Source organism: Onychostoma macrolepis, chromosome 14 (assembly GCF_012432095.1).
Source record: "Onychostoma macrolepis isolate SWU-2019 chromosome 14, ASM1243209v1, whole genome shotgun sequence".
In the NCBI taxonomy this organism is placed as follows: domain Eukaryota; kingdom Metazoa; phylum Chordata; class Actinopteri; order Cypriniformes; family Cyprinidae; genus Onychostoma; species Onychostoma macrolepis.
The window spans coordinates 19,657,298-19,678,108 of NC_081168.1; the positions used below are offsets into that span (position 1 = coordinate 19,657,298).

Sequence of the window (20,811 nt, forward strand, 5' to 3'; positions counted from 1 at the left end):
CATACTTTTCAGTTGGCCAAGATTTCTAAAAATCCTTTCTTTGTATTGGTCTTAAGTAATATTCTAATATTTTGAGATACTGATTTTTGACTTTCATGAGCTGTAAGCTCTAATCTTCAAAATTAAAAGAAATAAACATTTGAAATATATTAGTCTGTGTGTAATGAATGAATATAATATACAAGTTTCACTTTTTGAATGGAATTAGTGAAATAAATCAACTTTTTGATGATATTCTAATTATATGACCAGCACCTGTATATACATACACACACACACACACACTATATACTGTATATTTAAATATATATCTATATCAACGTCTATCTATCTATTATCTTATTATTCCCATAAATAAATAAAAAAAATATAATTTAATTATGTATTTTAACAATGATTTTCATTACTTTACTATACTATTTTACTATATAGGGGTGAATATATTTATTTATGCAAATATTGCATTCCCGTTACAATAAATAAATAAATAAATAAAGTCAATCTATGATTTTATTGTATTTAAATGAATATTAAATTGAACATTTAATTGTGTCTGAGCTATATTTTTATTACTTTATTACAGTAATGAGAATGAGATTTTTTTCCTGCACAATTTATTTTTGCATACATATACATATACACATATAATAAACCATAAAAAAAAACTTTTAGGGTGAAATATGACCCAGACTTTTCTTTGTTTCAGTGTGTGACATTGTGTGCAGCATGTACACACACACACACACCTGTCTATAATTAGCCGCAGACTTTTCCCGGCAGACATACAAATCTGGGAAAACCATGAGTGTACCTCTGATACTAATTTGCTGGGCATGACTGACCCAGCCTGGCATAGATCGTTATCTAGAGGCTGATCTTACAGCAGATACACCACAGCATATCAGTACAAACATCACTCTGATTTACTGCAACGATACAGGAGATAATGGGTACAGAGACAGGAAGTGGTAATGTAATAAATAAATCTGCAGTATAATTGGCTAAAGAGTCACAGTAAGGCTTACTCAGAACTCCCAGACAAATATACTCTTATTGAACTCACACTTCACGCCGCGAGGTGAGTAAGGCCTGTTAACTAAACATCTCTTGATATTTGGAGCCAAACCAACCAAACCAAGGGGTCCACAATTAAGATCCAGACAAAACAAGGTACAAAGCCCCATTCGATTTGTGACTAACCACAATCTGACCCCAGGTTCACCTTGACATTTTCCAGAACAGCATGCTGCTTATCATTCTGCTGCCCGCTGTTCCACTGACAGCCACTAGAGGCCACCAGACCACTTCTACAATAGATCACACAATCAAAACAATGATCCAATTCAACTGGAAATCTGTTTGGACCCCAGTTGATCTCATGTTTGTATCTACATAAACAAATGTACTAAAAAATATATAAACTGACTATTGATTGTTTGACTGGAGCTTGTTTCATAAGTGAAACACAAGATGCAGTTATGATTTACAGTTTACCAAGCAAATATATTTTTATTTGAACACAAACAAACTACTCTAATCAACGCCCAGTTATCAGAAAACAATCATTAGATGTGTTGTACTTTAACAGATCAGAGTACCTCTGCCCATACATCACATTATTATTATTATTTCTTTATTTCAGACCATTTGGTCCATATCACAATAAAAATAAAATTACATACCAACATACATTCACATACAACAATCACTTACAGTTTTTTTTCAATTGCTAACATCCTTTTGTCCAATCTGTAGTCATATTTTCAAAACTCTAAACACAATTAGCACAACACCCGTCTGTTGTGACCATACCATTAGCACAATTTGTGTTGTTTTCACACAATATACAGTCAAGTATCATGTTTCTAAAATACTTACATTTTATTTTCATACAAGCTTACCCAAAACCAAAATCATGGATCTTTTTAGTCATATTTACAAATGCGTAAACACAGCATGTCAGAACTGAAGACAAGTATAAAGCTTCTACTTCTGCTACAACAGCAGCAGCTCAAAAGTATTGAAAAAATATCTCTATATAAAATATTGTAACAACTGATGAGCACTTTTAAGTAACAGATCACTGAAACATTTAGAAATAGCTGATTCCAGTCTCAGTTGGAGGAATAGTCAGGTGTTGAAGCTCTTTCCATTACATCAACGACATAGAGTAAAAAAGACCTCTTTGAATTGGTTTTGTGGATGCAGAACAACACAAAGAATCAGAAAGAGAAAAAATAATGCCTGGGAGAGGAGTAGTTGTAGAAGGTAGTTGGATCAGAAAAAAGGGAGAAGAGGTAGGAGAGAGGAGTGAGAATGTGTGTTAGACTGTGCATTTTTTATGTTTGTTTGTTTTTTCCCCTTACACATGTGGAACCTATGAAAGCTTATTTCTGCCATGGAATATAAAGGGTAATGGGTAATTGTGACTTTATCTCAGAATTCTGACTTTTTTCTTGCAATTGTGAATTTACAGTAACTCACAATTCTGATAAAGTCTGAATTGCGAGATAAAAAGGTCACAATTACTGTTTTTACTTTTTAATTCTGTGACAGAAACAAGTTTGCATAGTAACCAAAGGCCATGTATTTTGGAATTTTTGTTGATCACTGGCATCAGCTACCATGGGGGCACCATCACAACACTCCAACACTCACCCACTGGAAGGTTCAAGGTTCCAATCGAATTTCTGCATAGGGGACCCTATTTTTTCTATTGTACATTCTACAAAGTAATGACTCATTCAGTTTTAGATAGCATGTTGCCAAGAATGAACACAATGTAAAAATGCAAAAACACAATGTTAAAAATGTAAAATGGTTTTCAGATGAAGGTAAACTGAAGGCTAAATTAAAAAAATGATGGATTTTTATATTGTCTATTATATGCAGGTAGAACTGAGACATGACAAGTAATGCATTTTTGTAATGCCATTAATTGTTATCATTTTGACAGTCAATGTGCTATGATTGACTGTATGTTCCTACTGGATAGAAAACCAAATGTTTTCACCAAATGATTGAAAGCATTTTGAAATGTAGAGTTTTTATTTATTTAACAAAATGTGATTTTGGCCAGAAAATTAACTAATTGGCTAATTGTGTGATGTAGGTGTGTTGCTGTGTTAAGAGTTTAGAAAAAGTACTTTAAGTATTGGTAAACGCTAGTTAGCAATTGAAAAAAAACTGTAAGAAAAACAGTTCAAATGTTTTGTCTAAGCTCGATTCATTTCTAAACGCCCGACTGCTTACCCAGTACTTTCCATTTCAAGGTTCAAAAAACCAGGAAATTATAAAGTAAGAGTCCTAAGTGTCTCTGGCCTGCTGTCCCGCACCCATGTTTAGCCAAAGAGATGAATCTACAGCGTTTTCAACAGAGAAACACCATTACCAGTGTAATTGAGCCCAGGAGCGCTTTCACTCTTTCCAGGAAACTCAGCATCATTATCGGCCATGTTGCAGAAATAGCAGCAAAAGAGTTCATTCTTCATCAGAGACCACATTGACCCTCCATTTGATGTCGATGATGAAGTGAAATGAAATGTTTTAGTGCAGACTTTAGACTATTGCTAACAAACCTCTCACTGCATAAGCTGTGTAATTCATGTTCCTTTTAAATATATATATATATATATATATATATATATATATATATATATATATATATATATATATATATATATATATATATATATATATATATATATATTATGATCCAGCTAACAAAAATATGTTCCAAGAACATTGTGCTGTTGTTTCCGTTAAATTACGAAATTGTTATTTCAGAATGTTCACTGAACGTTCAAATCGTTTTTTGAGCGTTTAAATAGTTTTTTTTAGTTATGTGAATGTTAGAGAAAACTTTAAGGGAACATTCAATTTGATCATTTTGCAAACATTATGGGAAAGTTACTTTTGAATGTAACGTGAACCATCTGAAACTTTTAACTTGTATTAAAAGCTGTTTAAATTGTTTAATAGCAGAAGAATGTCCAACTAAACTTTCACAAACTTTCCATGAATAATGTTATATATTATATGAATGTATTTGTTTGAATGTTTTGAGAGCATTATTAAAGACCAGATAATGGAACAAACGCTCTATTAATGTTACTGTAAGAATGTTTATTTTTACTGTAACTTTGAGAGAACTTTGCTAGAATGTTACCCAAAGTTCTGAGAACGTTCTCTGTTAGCTGGGGAGCATCACAGGTATTTAGTAAGACAGAAAAGAAAAAACTGAGATCAACAATAAGTCAAATGGATGTGATAGAAGCAATTCATAAGATGGAGATTAAAACCCAAGAAAGAAACTAGATAATTTAAAGGACATTTACCGGATAACCGTCTCGCCCAGGTTTGCCCTGTGCAAAGAAAAATTAGATGTAATAAATAAATATACGTAGACCTACAGTAGATTAAAAAAAGATCTAAGGAGAATCTATGTTCAATTTCATGAAATAAAAGCAAAATATTTTTCAATTCAATGTGATTAAAAGTAAACTACTGTAAACTATTCTCATTAACCAATCTGAATCACTTTCTAAAACTTCCACAAAGTAAATCTCTGTATTATGTGTTTATTAGTTGGATTAACAGCACCTTGCAGGATTATAAATGAAAACTTCAAGTGTTTTAGGGTTTCTTCTTGCGATAGACTTCACAGTAAATAAACTGGTGGACCTCTGCTCTACAGAAGACCAGAAACTAAACGTGAAAGTTAGCAAACCAACCTAAACTGTTAGAATGTTGAAAGCTGTCACAAGAATTTGACATCTGCAAGCATTAAACAGATCAATGAAATCTTCATGACAGCCTGTTAAAATATGGATTACAAGCCACATATCAAGAAGCAACAAGGTGTTGACGGCGTGGTTTTAACCTAAATCTAAAGCAGGTGACAGACAGTCTGCAACCTGTTCTTACACTGTGTTGGATACCAGAACTTTAATGCTGGTTTTGAATATTCTGGAACTTTAATATCATAATCACCAGATCTTCTAAAGCATTAAGCTTTCTGCTCTGAAGTGAATATTCTAGAACTTTATTCTTTAAGCTTTACTCTGGAATCTCAGAAGAATGCTAATTTTTCAGAAGCTTAATTTGGAAGGTTCTAGAAATTTAAAGCCAGACAAACTTGGTGCAAATATTCAGGGTGTATGAACGATTCCAGAACTTGAAGGCCATTTCTCAGGTTTTATGACTCACCCTTCAAACGTTTTGTCAGCCTTACCACAATACAGAGCCCATATCGGCCTAATGTCATTATTTTGAAGTGTGAGGACGGGGTACTTACTGGGGGTCCTGAAAAATAAAAGAACAACAAACAGACCTTTAAAACAATTGAAATGTCTTTTAACTTTCAGTTAACAACACAAAATCACACTTCCACTCTTTTAACAAAAAGGTAAACCTCTAAAAGCTTCTTTTTTTTTTAATGTTCATCAGGTAGGTGTTATGACCCTCAGAGGAGACAAAGAAGTTTAAAAGATGTGTTGAAGTTTAATGAGCCAGAAAGTTGTTGGCGTATTTACCCATGTCTAGACGCTGGCAGACTCTTAAGAGTTTAAAAGATAACATTCACTCAGCACAGTCAAGTTCTGACCATTGTGAACGAAACGGCTTCACCATTTGGAAAGCATTTAGGAGTAAGATGTTGAAAGAGAAAAATAATGAGAGTGTGTTTTACGGTTTAATTGAGCACATCAAAATTGTTTAGTAAAAAGATTAATCTTTTAATTGACGAGGGTTCTAATTAAATTAGCACTTTTAACGATTGAACTATCATGGACGTATACGACCTGCCTAATGTTTACGCTGATTAGACTGCTAAATATCTTCCAGCTTTCCAACCATATTTTCTGCCTCACACTAGAGAAACAAACAGACTGTTGTGCAATTGAGAACCGCCTCCTCCATCCACCTCCACATTCGACTCTTCCCGCCTGCTTTACGACCCAAACTACAACAAGCAGGCGCAGCTAAACAGAACCACATCTAGCAGACTTGGTGACAAAACGACCCACTATCTCTATGTAAATAAAGTGTTCTGCCAACGTTTGAAGTTCCTCTCCCAGGGCAGCGGGGCTGGAACAAGTTTGAAAAACAGATGTAAAGAATTGTCATTCTGTCCAAATGCCAGTTGTGTGGGAATGCCGCGAACCCAGATTGAATCGGATATGGTCAGAAGGTGAATATAGGTTCTGCTGTACAAACTGTACATATTATCCAAAGATAATCTTTCGGCATACTTGAGGTAATGGTGAGACATCATCTGGACACCTTCTTAAGCTGTACTGATGGCTTCTTCCGCAAGTGACGTGACACTGAATCATTCTTTTCATTAAAACCTTTCTCAATCTGTGCCCTTGAGAGCCACATGTGTGTCTACCACACAGCACACTTAGAAATACATCAGCATCTTTATTTGTATGACCGAGTCATCATCAGTCTCTGAATCATCTGAGGGTCTACGGTGATTCAAAACCACATTCAGTGAGGACTTCCTCCCAGTCACATCTAATGATTATGAATTAGGGTCACTAGTAACAATGTTTACAGAAACGCTAGACATCAAGCATGAGGAACATAAATTAAGAGATCGCACTCACCAGGGTCGCCTCTTCTGCCCATCCGTCCACGTTTCCCAGGAGGACCTGAAGTCAAGAAAGATGTGTAATGACTTAATAAATATCTTACATAAAACATATCTTACATTTGACTTCCATTTATGAGTCATTACTGAGATTTCTGAACATATGGATTCATTAAAATTATTTTCCCATCAGATTAGTTGTAGAATCCTGTGTGAATGCTGAGCTGAAGTTGTAATGAACTTTCAAATATCTGTCAGTTACACAGCACAATCAAATCAAATCAAAACTTTATAACATTTATTGTACATTTTAGTAGATTTTAATGTGATTTTATTTTCATGACAATAAAAAAAAAATCTCATTATAGTAATGCAGCAATTAGCTAAATTTAGTTTTGGTTAAATTGATCTTGTATTTTTGTTTAATGTATATTTTATTAGTTTCAGATCAACTATAACCTGTTAAAGACTCCTGCTGTAATGTTAAAAACCTGATTCTCATTAAACGTAATATAGTAATGACAATCATCTTACCTAGACAAAAAGATGTTTAATATAAATAATAAAAATTGCATGAATTAAATTCAGTACAATAAATGCTATGATGTGTTTTTTTTTTTTAGAATTGTATTTAAATAATATATATTTTTGTTGGTTTACATGGGAATGAGATTTTTTTCCGCACCAAAACAACATACTGACAATGGGAGAGGGGAGTTTAAATTTGCTTAATTTTCATTAAAGTGGTCATGAACTGAGAAACCAAAATTTCCTTGAACTTTTGACATGTAAGAGGTCATTGTACTATAAAAACATCCTGTAAGTTTCGGAACTCAAAACTTTGTCGTTAATCTAAAAACAGCTTATATTGAAGCCAGTCTGACAAAACGACAGCTTGTGGAACTCTATGATGTAATAGCGTGGATAAGCACTGGCTCCACAGCTTTAGATCAACATCGCTTCAACAACACTTCCTGTTTAGCCCCACCCACCGATTCACGCATGTAGTGCTTACGATAGAGGCGAACGTGCAGGTTCTTATGCGTTTTTGACCTAAATCACAGCAGTGTCCATCTATGAAGGATGTAGGCTGTCAAACATACACAACTGTTAGCCAATCATAGCAGTGGGAGTTTACTTCTAGATCTACAATCCGCCACGTCTATTCAAACAGAGCGTTCTGATGAGGGGGGTTAAAAACAGGACAGAAAATAGCTTATTACTTCTAAATTATGATGTTTTTAATGTAAAAATCTTGATAACATTATAAGTGGACCTCAGAGAACAGTACCAAATAAAAAACAGAGGCCGCTCATGACCCCTTTAAAAAAATAAATGAGACAACACAAAAAAATATCATAATTGTTATCTAAATATGTAACTATTTTCTTTATGCTAAATATAATTTCTTATTTTTTCCATTTGATTTTGAGGTGAAATATGACCTGGACATGCTGTGACAGTTTTCACGAGATTCACGCTAACAGAAGTCCATATGATCCAAACTTACGCAGTAACTTGACCGAGGCAGTAGAAAGGTATGAAAACAGCACTACATGTGTGATGCAGAAACCAGGACAATTTCAGCTTAAACGATGGAAATGATCTGGATTAGGTGCAAATCCATTGTTCACAGACAAATGCAGATGAAGTGTGCATATCTGTGCACCTCGCATCACTTCCTGTTCGTGTATAAGTCAGAACAAAGCAACCAAGGGCATACCTCCCAGACGGTAGCCAGGCCCCCCTCCTCTCTGTTCCTCTGGTTAACCGATTAACCCCCCTTCGCTCTGTCCCCTGGGCACTAAATCACTTCCATCAACCTCTTTCCCTCCTCTCTTCTTTAGGTACTGTGAAATAGAAACCATACCTGAGCGAGGCAGGAGAGGGGGATGCTGGGATGCTAACGAGCTCGGGTCACAGACACACTTTTCTTGTTGGCATTATTGTTATTGTTCTAGGTTAATCAACCCCTGCTGGTTCAACCCCTATTAGAAAGATTGTCAAGAAAGGGTCTCAGGGTTTCACTTCCCCGGTGCGGTTTGCATTACTAAATCTAGAGCATCCGGCATTGTTATTGGAATGTTCAAGGTACAATTCAACTTAAAGGAACAGTTCATCCAAAAATGAAAATGTGCTGAAAATGTACTCACTCTCAGGCCATCCAAGAGGAGGATGAGTTTGTTTCTGTTTTGGAACAGATTTGGAGAAATGTAACATTATGGATCCTTTGCACTGAATGGGTGCCGTCAGAATGAGAGCCCAAACAGCTGATAAAAACATAACAATAATCCACAAGTAATCCACACCACTCCAGTCAATCAATTAACTCTTGTGGAGTGAAAAGCTGTGTGTTTGTAAGAAACAATTCCATTATTAAGATATTTGTAACTTAAAACCATTGCTTCCAGCTTAAATGCAAGTCCTCTATCCATGAAATTGCTTTCTCCAGTTTATGCCAAACACGTGGCTTTTCACTTCACAAGATGTTACATGATGGAGTGGAGTTGTGTGGACTACTGAGATTTTTTTAATCAGTTGTTTGGACTCTCATTCTGACGGCACCCATTCACTGCAGAGCATCCATTGGTGAGCAAGTGATGTAATGCTACATTTTTCCAGATCTGTTCTGATGAAGAAACAAACTCATCTACATCTTGCATGACCTGAAAGTGAGTACAATTTCAGCAAATTGTAACTTTTGGGTGAACTATTCCTTTAAACTCTATCTGTGACATGTTGTTGATTAACGCAGCAAATACAATCTACATCTGTCAGTTTGTATAAACAAGCTAAAAGTAAGTTTATAATCGTAATGCAATTAAAATCTATTCAGCAAACTGTGTACTAACCAGGTGTTTCCTGCAATTTTTCTATCCATAATGAATTTAAAATCAGTGTGTCAAAACACAATTACAGCTAGAAGTCTTGGTGAGACTTTTTTTCCAAAACATTAAAAAATTCCTATCAACCTCAATCTTTTGAACAACATTGCATGTGTTAACTTCTAAGTATCAACTTCTGTTTATTCCACCATTCTGACCAACATGGCAACAAAACCTGTTTGAAAACAAGCAGTCATACAATTCCATTTACTGCCGCTGAAACTGCACACTTAACAAATATGAGCTTCACATTATTGCTTCGAAATCTCTCCAGGACGAAGTGCACTGTTGACTTCAGTTGTAAATACATAAGTGTACACAATTTTTGTTTGTTTTTACAAACTGAGGAACTTGTTGAAGTTATTATCCAATGTAAACGTCAGGATCTTATTGATGCTTAAATTAGAAACTAAACTCAAACTTATAGAAAACCTGTAACATTCTTTTCAGAGGTTAAAGGTTGCTGTAATAAATGTATTAGAAGTTGTTTTCTACGAACCTTTCTGCTCTTTAACATCTTTATCTTCTAACATTCTCTATCTATTGCTCTCTCTTTCGCTCATGTGGTCTGTTCTATATCATGTCGGCTTTCAGCTCAACTTCCCCTTTTGAAATGACGTCCCAGGGTTTGTGTATGATAACACAAATCATAGTCAACATAGTGAAAATAGTGAGCCATGGCTTCATCTTTGAGCTCTTCTGGCTTACTGCACTACACACTATCACGTTACAAAAGACCAAACCACAACGGCTATAAATACAAGTGTAACTATGTTCTTCACCAGCAGAGCCCATAAACACTATGAGGAACTGAGGCTGATGGCTCAATGCTGAAGACGCCGATGAAAGGGGCCTCTCGTGCTTTTTATCTGTCAGCATTTGATGAACTGTCTCATGGACAATTATCATAACAGTAACAACTGCGAGATTAAAAACTTGAATCTGGATGCAATCGAGGTCTCCGGGGTTTTAAATGTATCCTATGTTCTCCCCTATAGCTGTCCCGTTACGTTAACATTAAGAAATCAGATAATTGAGGTGTATCATTATTCTCAGCTTTGACGATCTAACCGCTCGCATTCCGATCCTTATCCGATCGAGAAGGTCTGGTTCTGATAGTCACGCATAGGCTTGATTTAGCTACTGTGACATTTTGTCTTAAACTACTGAAAACGTCATTGTTTTCCTCCAGCTTTGTGTTGGGAGCAACAACTGTTCGCAATAAGCATCAACAGTGAAATCACAGAATTCGATCCTCTCAGTTTCTAAACCACAACTGTGTTTTCCTCTCCAATATCCCTCGCTGACAAAATTAAAGTCTAAAAATGGAAAGGAAATGAAATTAATACCAGAATGTGTGTGTGTGTGGTTTGTGTTGGGGTAACACTGTGACAACCCTTTGTCCCCGGAAAATTTTACGTAATCTGTCTAACAGGAAGTTTACACATTATCCTATTATTCAATTATCCAACACTGGTAACTCAATAAAATAATACATTGAACTTGAACCAGTTCCTCTACATACCTATAGAAAAAACAACCACGGTAGTTGATTAATAGCCAGGCTTATTAGAGTTAACCTAACCTAAACCATTAAAAATGTTACTTGAAATAAAATAAATGTTAATTGAAATAAAATGAAATATATAAAACTAAAACATAAACTTTTAGCTATCTCTTCATTTTTATTTATTTGAACTTGAATTATTAAAATAACTAAAACTACATAAAATAAAACTAATAAATGAAAATGCTAACACTTTACATTAAGGCTCCATTAGTTAAGCATTAACTAACAATAAACAAAGCATTTGTTACAGTATTCATTAATATTTGTTAACAGTAGTTAATCAAAATACAAATGTTCATTGTTTGTTCATGTTAGCTCAGATCCATTAAATAATATTACCAGATAAAATCTTTTTATTTTAATAATGTACTAGTAAATGCTTTAAAAGTATTTTCATTCTTAGTTTAAGTAATGCAGTTAATTACCACCATTCACAAATAGAACCTTATTGTAAAGTGTTACCATAAAATGTTTAAAAACTGCATATTAAAAAAATATTTAAAAAAATATATAAAAAAATGACAATCTCACAACAAAATCTCTAAAAGTAACTAAACTTAAACTTGAACTAAAATTAAAGTGAAAACAGAAAAAAATACAATTTAATTCAAAATATTAACTAAAACTATAATAGTGAATTAACATTATAACATGCTGGAAATTTGAGGGCTAATGTGCATTTTAAAGGCTGTAATGTTTTTCACTATGTTCAAGCTAACTTTTTTGCAATTAACTTGAAATACAATATTTCAAATTACAGTATGTAATATATATACATACAAGAATTTAGATAAATTGTTTACTTGCAACTGCTTGAATCCAGCTAATTTTTTTAAAACTTTAATCTATAATTTAAGCCGTTTTCATCACCAAAGCATTATTCATCGCACTTTAACAAACTGCTTTCATGTTCGTGTGAAATGCAAAAATAGAGCAAGCTATTTGGCTTTCTGTGATGTCTGACAGGTGGTTTATGTTGACTGGAGGAGCTTGTAACAAAGCAGGAACTCTGACTGTCAAATCAAATGCTGTTGCTCATGAGAGATCACGAACAGCTAAATAACAGAACCGAACTCAACTGTTTCAAATGAGGAGAGGAGAGAAGAGGAGAGGTGTGTTATCTGGACATTTCAGTGTATGTGAGTGTGTTTGCGTGCACATGTTCTGCGTGTGTGAGGTGGTGAAAGCGTCATGTGTTAAACAGCAATCAAAAAACCATCTCACATGGAGTTCCGAAACACTGTTTTCAAGACATTGTTTTTGTACATTTAAATTAAACTGAGCTTTTTAAGTACATTATCAATTAAAAAATGTACATTTTAATCAATCTAACATTGACCCATTTTCAGGTAAAAATTTCACCCTAAAATCCAAGGGAAGCAATATTTTTTCCCCTTTTTGTTTGCCATTAAGATTTTAATTATGACATTTATGTAAAAAAGAATTTATAATAAATACAATATAAAATAAACATCATAACTATGCAAATGTATAAATATATAAATAAATGTATTGTTTATTTTGATTTTGTTGTGAAATATAACCTGGACATGAAAAACATTCTGATTCCAAATATCAAAATTACATAGAAAATCAACACCCTAAAAGACTAGATCTCTTTCACTATTTACCATAACTTAACTTGTTTCCAGTCTTGCAATGTATAACAAATACATGCAATAATTTGAATTATGTGAAAAAAGAATAATTATACAGTTTGAAATGCCATATTAACTACATAAATCTATTTTAAGTTTCAACCTTTAATTGATCATTTAAATTTCAAAATATATATAGAAAATCAAGACTATATCTCCCATATTCCCATATTTTTTCACAGACAAAGGATAAAACAGCAACCAACATACATCGAAGAGATATTTGCCATTATCCTTGTAATTTATAAACTAATATGACAATGACCAGACCTTTATGCCTTGAACATGCTTGCTTTCTTGTCATGCTTTTCATGCGTTATTAAACAAAAGTGAAATTTTAGCATAATCATTTCAGAGAACATGTGTAAATCTATATGATCTCTTCTTATGAACAGTGTTGTGCTGTACTGAATTAACTGCAAAAATACCTGACTGTATTTCAGGGTTAAATATGATATGCAACTGCACAGCTTCATTGAGTTTCCCCCTATTTATGTGGCTTTATGGTGCCTGTTTTGTATTGTTCCAGCTTTGTTGACCAGCCAAAGAAGAGCAGATGAAACCTGGCCATCGGGTATTTTGATTTGAATAACACTGTTTGCTAAAATGATTTTAATAAAATACATATGTTTATTTTTTTTTCATAATAACCATTTGTTAGCACATTTTAGCTTTAAACGTTCAAAAACTTGCGATTTTTTTATGCATCTGCAGCATCTGCGCGCATTTATTGTCCAACCACAACAAAACAAACACGGATTTCACTTCCTCCAAACACGACCCGTTTAACATCACTTTTGTGCAAAGATTAAATCAACAATTTAAGCCACACTGCACCAAAAGAAACATATGGAACCTACCATTACCATGTAAATGTAATGCGCATGGGTCGGCGTTTGCCCGTGTAAGTGCGTCTATTAGGAGTTTGGCCCTTGCGTGATGGAGTGTTAACTCGCTTGACCTCCAGATAAACAACTCTGTCCCTCCACCCCCAACCGCCTGGCAGTGAAACATTTCCATCTGTTTGTTGACGCTGGAAGTGTTGGTGTTTATGAGAGGGGCCGGACTCGACAGGGTCCCAGACGCTCGTTGGGTGGCTCTCCCATTAGTACGAGTGATTATAATAGTGAACAGCGAGAGGATGTTCCGACTCACGCTCCGTCAAAAGCAGCTTGGGATCCGGGTTAAAAAGTCATGAAGTAGCTACTCATTAAGACAGGTAAGAGGTTAAAGTCATTAATCACGAATAGTCCTTACAATTTAGCGTCACAGGAAACGTGACTGCGCACAAATTGATAACACATTGCGCAAACCTGATATTTCTTACATGTTTTTAAAATCATAATAGGCCTCATAATGATGTATTTATGTTATCTGAAAATCAGCAAGGCCACCGTGTTGTTTCTAATAGTTGTAAGTGATTGTTGTCTCTACACCAGTCTGGAACAAGTTGACTGTAAGACTGTAAGATTTTCCTGATACAGTATAAACATAAGCGGAACATTCCAGTGATATAATCAAACCAGACAGCATCTGCTTTCTAGAAAGGTGTTAGACCCATTAAATTCAATTACAGTTGCAAAACAACAGTCCAGGGTCCAAAATTAACACTCGCCAAGTATCAGATGCTAGTAAAAACAAGCTTTGCAGTACAGTAAGTAAGGAGGCTTTGTAGTGAGTGATTACAATGAGTTACTCGCCAGTTGGCTGAACATAATACATGATTAAAATAGAATTGGGAGAACGATAAACTGACCCTCATTCATTTCAATGACATACAAGCCATCTACTAAGATCAGTCACAAAACTTTGCCTCTTAAAAGACTTTGATCTCTAAAACTTTTACTTTAAACAGTTTTTCTTTCAATAAATAAATACATGTGAATTTCTATACCTAAAATAGATTTATACATTTAAATATAAATTTAATAAAAATAAATTTATGTAAAATTGGTCTTCTGCTACTTTCCTGTTTAATCCTGTGAAGCTACTTTGAAACAGTCTGAATGTTATAAAGTGAGATGTGTGTGTGTATGTATATGTATGTATACACACATATACTACGGGGCTGCTGAATGCATGAATCTGATTGGATGACGAATGTTCTAAGGTGTGTAATTGAAGAGTTTATTTGCAAAAACAGATAACTCCATTTTTTTTTTTCATTTTCAAAAATCATGTTATTTATTATGTTATCGTGTTTTTATTGTGTGTTCTAGCTGTTTTTTAAAGTTATTTTTTAACCTAGTCAAAATAACCCAACTGCAGTTGGATTGAGGTTAACTGGAATGCACAATGAAAAAACATGATTTCTGAGAATTGTTAAAAACGGAGTTATCTGTTTTTGCAAATGATCAATTATTTTCAGGGAAATGCACAGCTAAAATAGTTCCAGGCAGGTTTTGACCGCATTACATGTCCATATGTAAATTTAGCCAAATTATTTAATTTATTTCAAAAGTCTGTACAGCCTAAAACAGCAAAATAACCAAAATCCACAATGACACTGACCAAGCAAATAAATATAGTAAACAATAGGATAAAAATAACAAATTATTTCCATGTTTTTGTCACAAAATTAAATTTTATTATGCACGGAAAACATCTCCCACTCTCTCTCCTTTAGAAACGCACACACGGACACACACTCGCACACATGGAAGCATACATAAGTTATGTAAATAAACCAAATAAATATATAAATAAACATAAACTATTTTTATAAATGTGCATTTAAATAAATGTAGGTTTAAAAATTAAAATGTATTTATTTAAATTTAAATAAGTAATGTAAACCTATTACGTTATGTAAATGTGTTAAAATATATAAATGTATTTATATACTGTATAAACAGTTTCAGTGGTCATTCATTTGGAATCCTAGTGTCGGAATTGTGAAGGGAATATTCTAGATAAGCTTTATTTACTTATTTAGTTAGATCTTCTGTCCACATGAATGTCATCTGTGGTATCTAGTTAAAAAAAAAACACACATGCGATGCAGCAAACAGGTACATGATCATGTGGTCTTGATTCCCAAATTACACACTCATATTTTGGCGCTCCATTAAACCCAGTCTAGGCAAAACTCTAATCTGAATGAGCGTGCAAGGTATGAAAGTCGGCTCAAAATGCATGAAAAACAGTCTGGACAACCATCTGCTTTAAAACTGCTTTACTGGAAGACTTACTAGTGATTCCCTGTGTTTTTAAATATTGCCGACAAACTCACACAGTCTGAGATGAAAACATTCGTAACTCGAGCACTAGACGTTTTAAATAGAGCATTACTGCAGCCTGTTATCATCAAATCAGTTTCTGATGACTGTAAACCACAAGCTCAGGTTTTGGGGAAGCGGAAATCTTTTCAGCAGGTTTTAGTAACAAGACAAGGTTTTCTTATCCCTATTTGAGGAAAGAACTTGTTTAACCATGCCTAGTGACCACAGCATTAGTCTGCGGGTATCATAACTTTAATGCATGCTTTTAACTTTGCAGCCACTTCAGCCGTTCATTGATAAAATATGTTTGATTGTGTAGCATTTTCAGTTTAACTACTAAGACTATAGAGGGCGATATTCAGTCTCAAGTAAGCTTATAATTGGGATTTCATCTCATTAAATAGCACGAGAAGATTGCGAGAGGAGAGGTGTCCAGATTGACAGCGCTTCCTGTTCAGGGTGACCTTGGGAACATATTTACATCCATGTTGTAATACTTGTGAAATGCTGCCAGATCACGAGCCTCTATGCATTTCAGACATTTGGTTGCGCAGCCAAATACAGTCAGACAAAGATGACTGGCTATCATTTACACCCCTGAACACCTAACTCATTGATTTCACAGCAGAGACTGCCAAAAGCCAGAAGCTTCAGTGAACAGCTCATTCCTCACCAGAAAACTGAGAAAGTGTGGAGAGAGTGAGAAAAAGAGAGTGACAGATAGAGAGAGAATTCACAGCACTGTGTTGAAATTGCACAAACTGATATTATGATTGTCTAAAAGCATTGCAGATCTACTATTTATCCCCCAAATTAAAAATATATATTTAAAAGAAAATAGAATAATATACACAAAATAATAAAAATAATATACGTAATATTTAAATTAATAAAATAAAATACATGATTATAAAAAAATATGGCATGCATAACAATGTTAGTCACATATTTAAATTTTAAATTCACCGTTCTTAAAGATCCACTACATAATTGTGTGGTTGAAACATAAATGTTACTTGTGGAAAAGCATTTTTTTTATTATTTTTTTATCAGAACGAATCTGAATAGCTCATAGTAAGAAAAAGATCTCAAAAATGTACTCCCTGAGCTATATGGCATTAATGTTGCCAAATAACAATTTGAGCAAATCACACAATAATAAACGATGAAGGACTGAAATTTGCAGCCAAATCAATCCTGGCAGTACTGAATCATTATTGTAGGATGATGAAAAATGAAATGAGAAATCATCCAAAGTGGATCTTTAAGTGAACAGTTCAGAAAGAAAATACAGGTTTGGAGTGACATAGGAGTAAATAAATGACAATTTTTAATTTTAAATATAATATTCTTCTCATATAATTACAATTACATTTATTATGTACATTTTAAATTTAGTGAATTATTTTAAAAGAAAAAACATTCAAAAATGAATATATATATATATTAATAAGCTCAGCACTTAATTTCTATTGAAAAATTATATGAGAAATCCTCTATATTGTACCTTTAAATAAATAGTTCAAAAAGAAAACAGAGGGCTGGAATGACATGAGAGTGTAAAATAGACCATAATATATTATAATATATTTTGAAAGAAAATAAAATGTTCAAATTACTAGTTTAAAATGAAAACATGTCTGGAATGAAACACTATTTTTGTCAAATCAATCTGTGCCAGGCACACTTCACTCAACAAGATCAGATTCTTGGCCTTTCATTGCCTTGAAAACACAAAACCACATATGAAAACACCTCAAAGAACCTTCCATATGTCACTTAATACGTAACTGTTACATGATGGTGAAAAAAATTTGCATGACATCAGCAATATTATTTTAAATTAAAATCAATAGCATATGGTAAAAACACATTTTGAGTGTCAATGAAATGTAGACCCGTGCCGAGGTAATTAAGCACTTTCCTTCGAGATATTTACACACGGGATGTATTTTTGACGGCGGAGAAGATGTGCCAAGTCCATAATGGTGTCTGGATTACTACGTCAAGCATCCATGTTTAATGGGACATGATGTTTATCCAACTTTGAGGAAGCTCATCTCAATTTAGACAATATGGTTCATAGTATTCTCTTCTGGGATTTTACTCAGACAAAAGCCTTCACTGCTGTTTAACTTTCCGCTGGCAATATTGTTTTTGGTGGCTTGCGAGATCACAGCCAAATGCAACTGAGGTTCCTGGAATAAACACTGCACTGAGGCAGAGGGGTTTCTTTAAAGCACTGCCATTGTCTTAATGTGACTCGAGGAGCAAACTAAGACATCTGAAGTCAAAACACTATACATCTCCGTCACAATTACATGCTCGGATGCCAGATGTGAGAAGGCAACTCACAACTGAATCTCTCAAACTATTACGTTACGATTACCCAACAAAGATGAACAACGCAGGAGCAGACCATGTGTTTCTGAAGAGCTTCAGCATCTGTCACACTTTCCAAGTAGACTGGCCTTGGGCTAGAAGTCCCTTATGACAGACTGGATTGTCCATCTTTTCAGAGACTTTAAAAATAATCAAACACAGTACGTTGCTCAATCTGGTGCGTGTCCAAGTAAACTGATCAGGCGTAGTCGGACGTTCCTGAATGACACACTCACTTTGATTGCTGCAATAATCTGGGCTCTTCCTGTGCTTTTTGGACCATATAAAATGGGAACAATCTACAAATTGTAGGCTTTATAATATTAAACAAATGCAGCTTGTCATGTTTGACTTTACACAGTCTGGCAACCCTGTTCCCACTCAGTTTTCCCAGTTATTGGCTATATTCTGTGGTCGGATGTGTTCTGTTGTCTTAACGTCTCCCAGCAATATTTCTGAATAAACTCAGACCGCTCATCTGTGCTGACTGGTTTGAATATTCTTGTGCTGTATGTATAATTAGTATATTGGGCTGATTGTCTCTTTACACTCATTTCCTGTTTTTAGTTCTACTGACTCTGATTAGGTGACTCATGATGATACAGATGCTGTTAAAAAGTTTGAAAATCCCAGAGGAGAGACAAATCACAAATTACAAAATCATAAAACCATCTTTAACTAAGTATTTTTCCTATGAAGCAATGAAATTATATAAAGAACATATGGAGATGTCTCCTGTTTCTCATATTTTTCCTCTAGAGAAAAAACCTCTGCAAAAGATTACAATAATGTCTCAAACTGTGCTCAAGATATAGTAAGATACCACAGAACATCACACATTTCTCATCGAATACTTCCTAGACCAAATAATATGAGCTATACTATATCCACAGTTATACTACATAATAAGTTGAATGCTTGAATCTGATTGGCTGACGAACGTTCTAAGGTATGCAATTATTTTCAGGGAAACGCATGGCAAACGTAGTTCCAGGCAGCTCTTGGCCTCATTACATGACCATATCACTTCACCAAATTATATTTGTTCATATTGAAGTTATTTCAAAGGTCCTTAAAGCCTAAAACAGCAAAAGAACCAAAACCCACAACGACACTAGCCAAACAAATAAATATAGTAAACAAAAGGATAAAAACGACAGATCATGTCCATGTTTTTGCCACAAAATTACATTTTATAATGTACGGAAAGCACATTCTCTAGCTCTCCCACTCTCTCGCCCTCAGACGCACGCACATACAGTTTGGACACACGTTAACATAAGCGCTAATGTTGTTAGCGCTACTCTGATGATTTTATCAGTAACATAGTTTAACAACTTAAAAACTACATGAATTCTCACAAGCGAGGTAACAACAACGGCGCTGTTCGTGAAGAAAATGAACTTAAAGTTTCACTATAACTAGAGACATGCTGCCGAACAGACTCACAGAGGTAATCTCTCTCTCTCTCTCTCATAACTTATTTATTAACTGTATTAACTGCATTAATCTGCTATCAACGGCTCAAGCCTCCGTTACTAGGTTAAAAATGGCGTTGGATGAGATGCGGAAAAAATAATAGCAATAGCAATTTAAGTAGAAAAACTGGACATATGCCTTGAAATATATCATCTGATCGATGATTTGAGGTGTGGTAACCGTAGTATAAGCGGAATAATTGACTTCGGGCCGTTGAATTATTAGAAAATAATGTACACCCAAGATGGTGATGTGGCGACTCTATGCTCAAGCGGAGCGAATAAGCATCAATTATTCCTTACTTATTTTATAGTTTTACAATCTTTGTCATAAGTTTGTTTACATTTTAATTACATGAACTGCTATTTTCAGTGTTATTTTAGTATCATTAAGATACTATAATGTTATTAATAATTCAAATTAGTTTTTATTTTCCATTTTAATTTTAAAGTTTTAGTAATTTTTTTTTTCTTTCATTTTTTAGTAGTTTTTATGCCTATAGTTTTTATCGATTTTTATTTTATTTAGTTTTAGTTATTTTATTATATCAAGCTAAACTAAATGAAAATGAGAAATGTTGACATAAATATTTTTAGATTTTATTTTATTTCAGTTAATGTATATTTTATTAGTAACAAAAATGTTTGGTGTTTTATGGTTTTAGTTTTAGTTACAGTTTTAGTTGAACTATAATAACCCTGGTTATTGTCAACTAAAACTTTTACACAATTTTTGATATCTGAAATGGAGCTAAAATGAAATAATAAATGAAAAATGAAAACGAGAAAAATGTAAATTAAGTAAAAATCAAAATACATATATTTAACTAAAATTAAAATGAAAAATATTAACTAAATACTATTATATCATATAAGTAATACCAAAATAACACTGCTGTTGTTTGCACCCTACATAATTAGACAGTATTTTTATGCTACAAGTGGATGTTACACACACTACAATGCAGCGATACAAAATAATTAAAAAAGTAAAAAGGGTCAAGTTTGATTGCATGTTGACT

At 33.9% G+C, this 20,811-nt stretch overlaps 1 protein-coding gene across 1 annotated transcript in view; it reads right to left on the reverse strand.

Moving 5' to 3' along the window:
- The window catches only part of col23a1a (collagen type XXIII alpha 1 chain a), a 130,734-nt gene that overhangs the window by 31,793 nt on the left and 78,130 nt on the right, over nucleotides 1-20,811 (reverse strand). The window contains exons 3-5 of the mRNA XM_058797533.1: nucleotides 6,612-6,656; nucleotides 5,297-5,304; nucleotides 4,338-4,364 (exon numbers count right to left, since the gene is read on the reverse strand). Of these exons, the coding sequence (XP_058653516.1) occupies nucleotides 4,338-4,364; nucleotides 5,297-5,304; nucleotides 6,612-6,656 (80 nt within the window). The remainder of the gene's footprint in view (nucleotides 1-4,337; nucleotides 4,365-5,296; nucleotides 5,305-6,611; nucleotides 6,657-20,811) is intronic.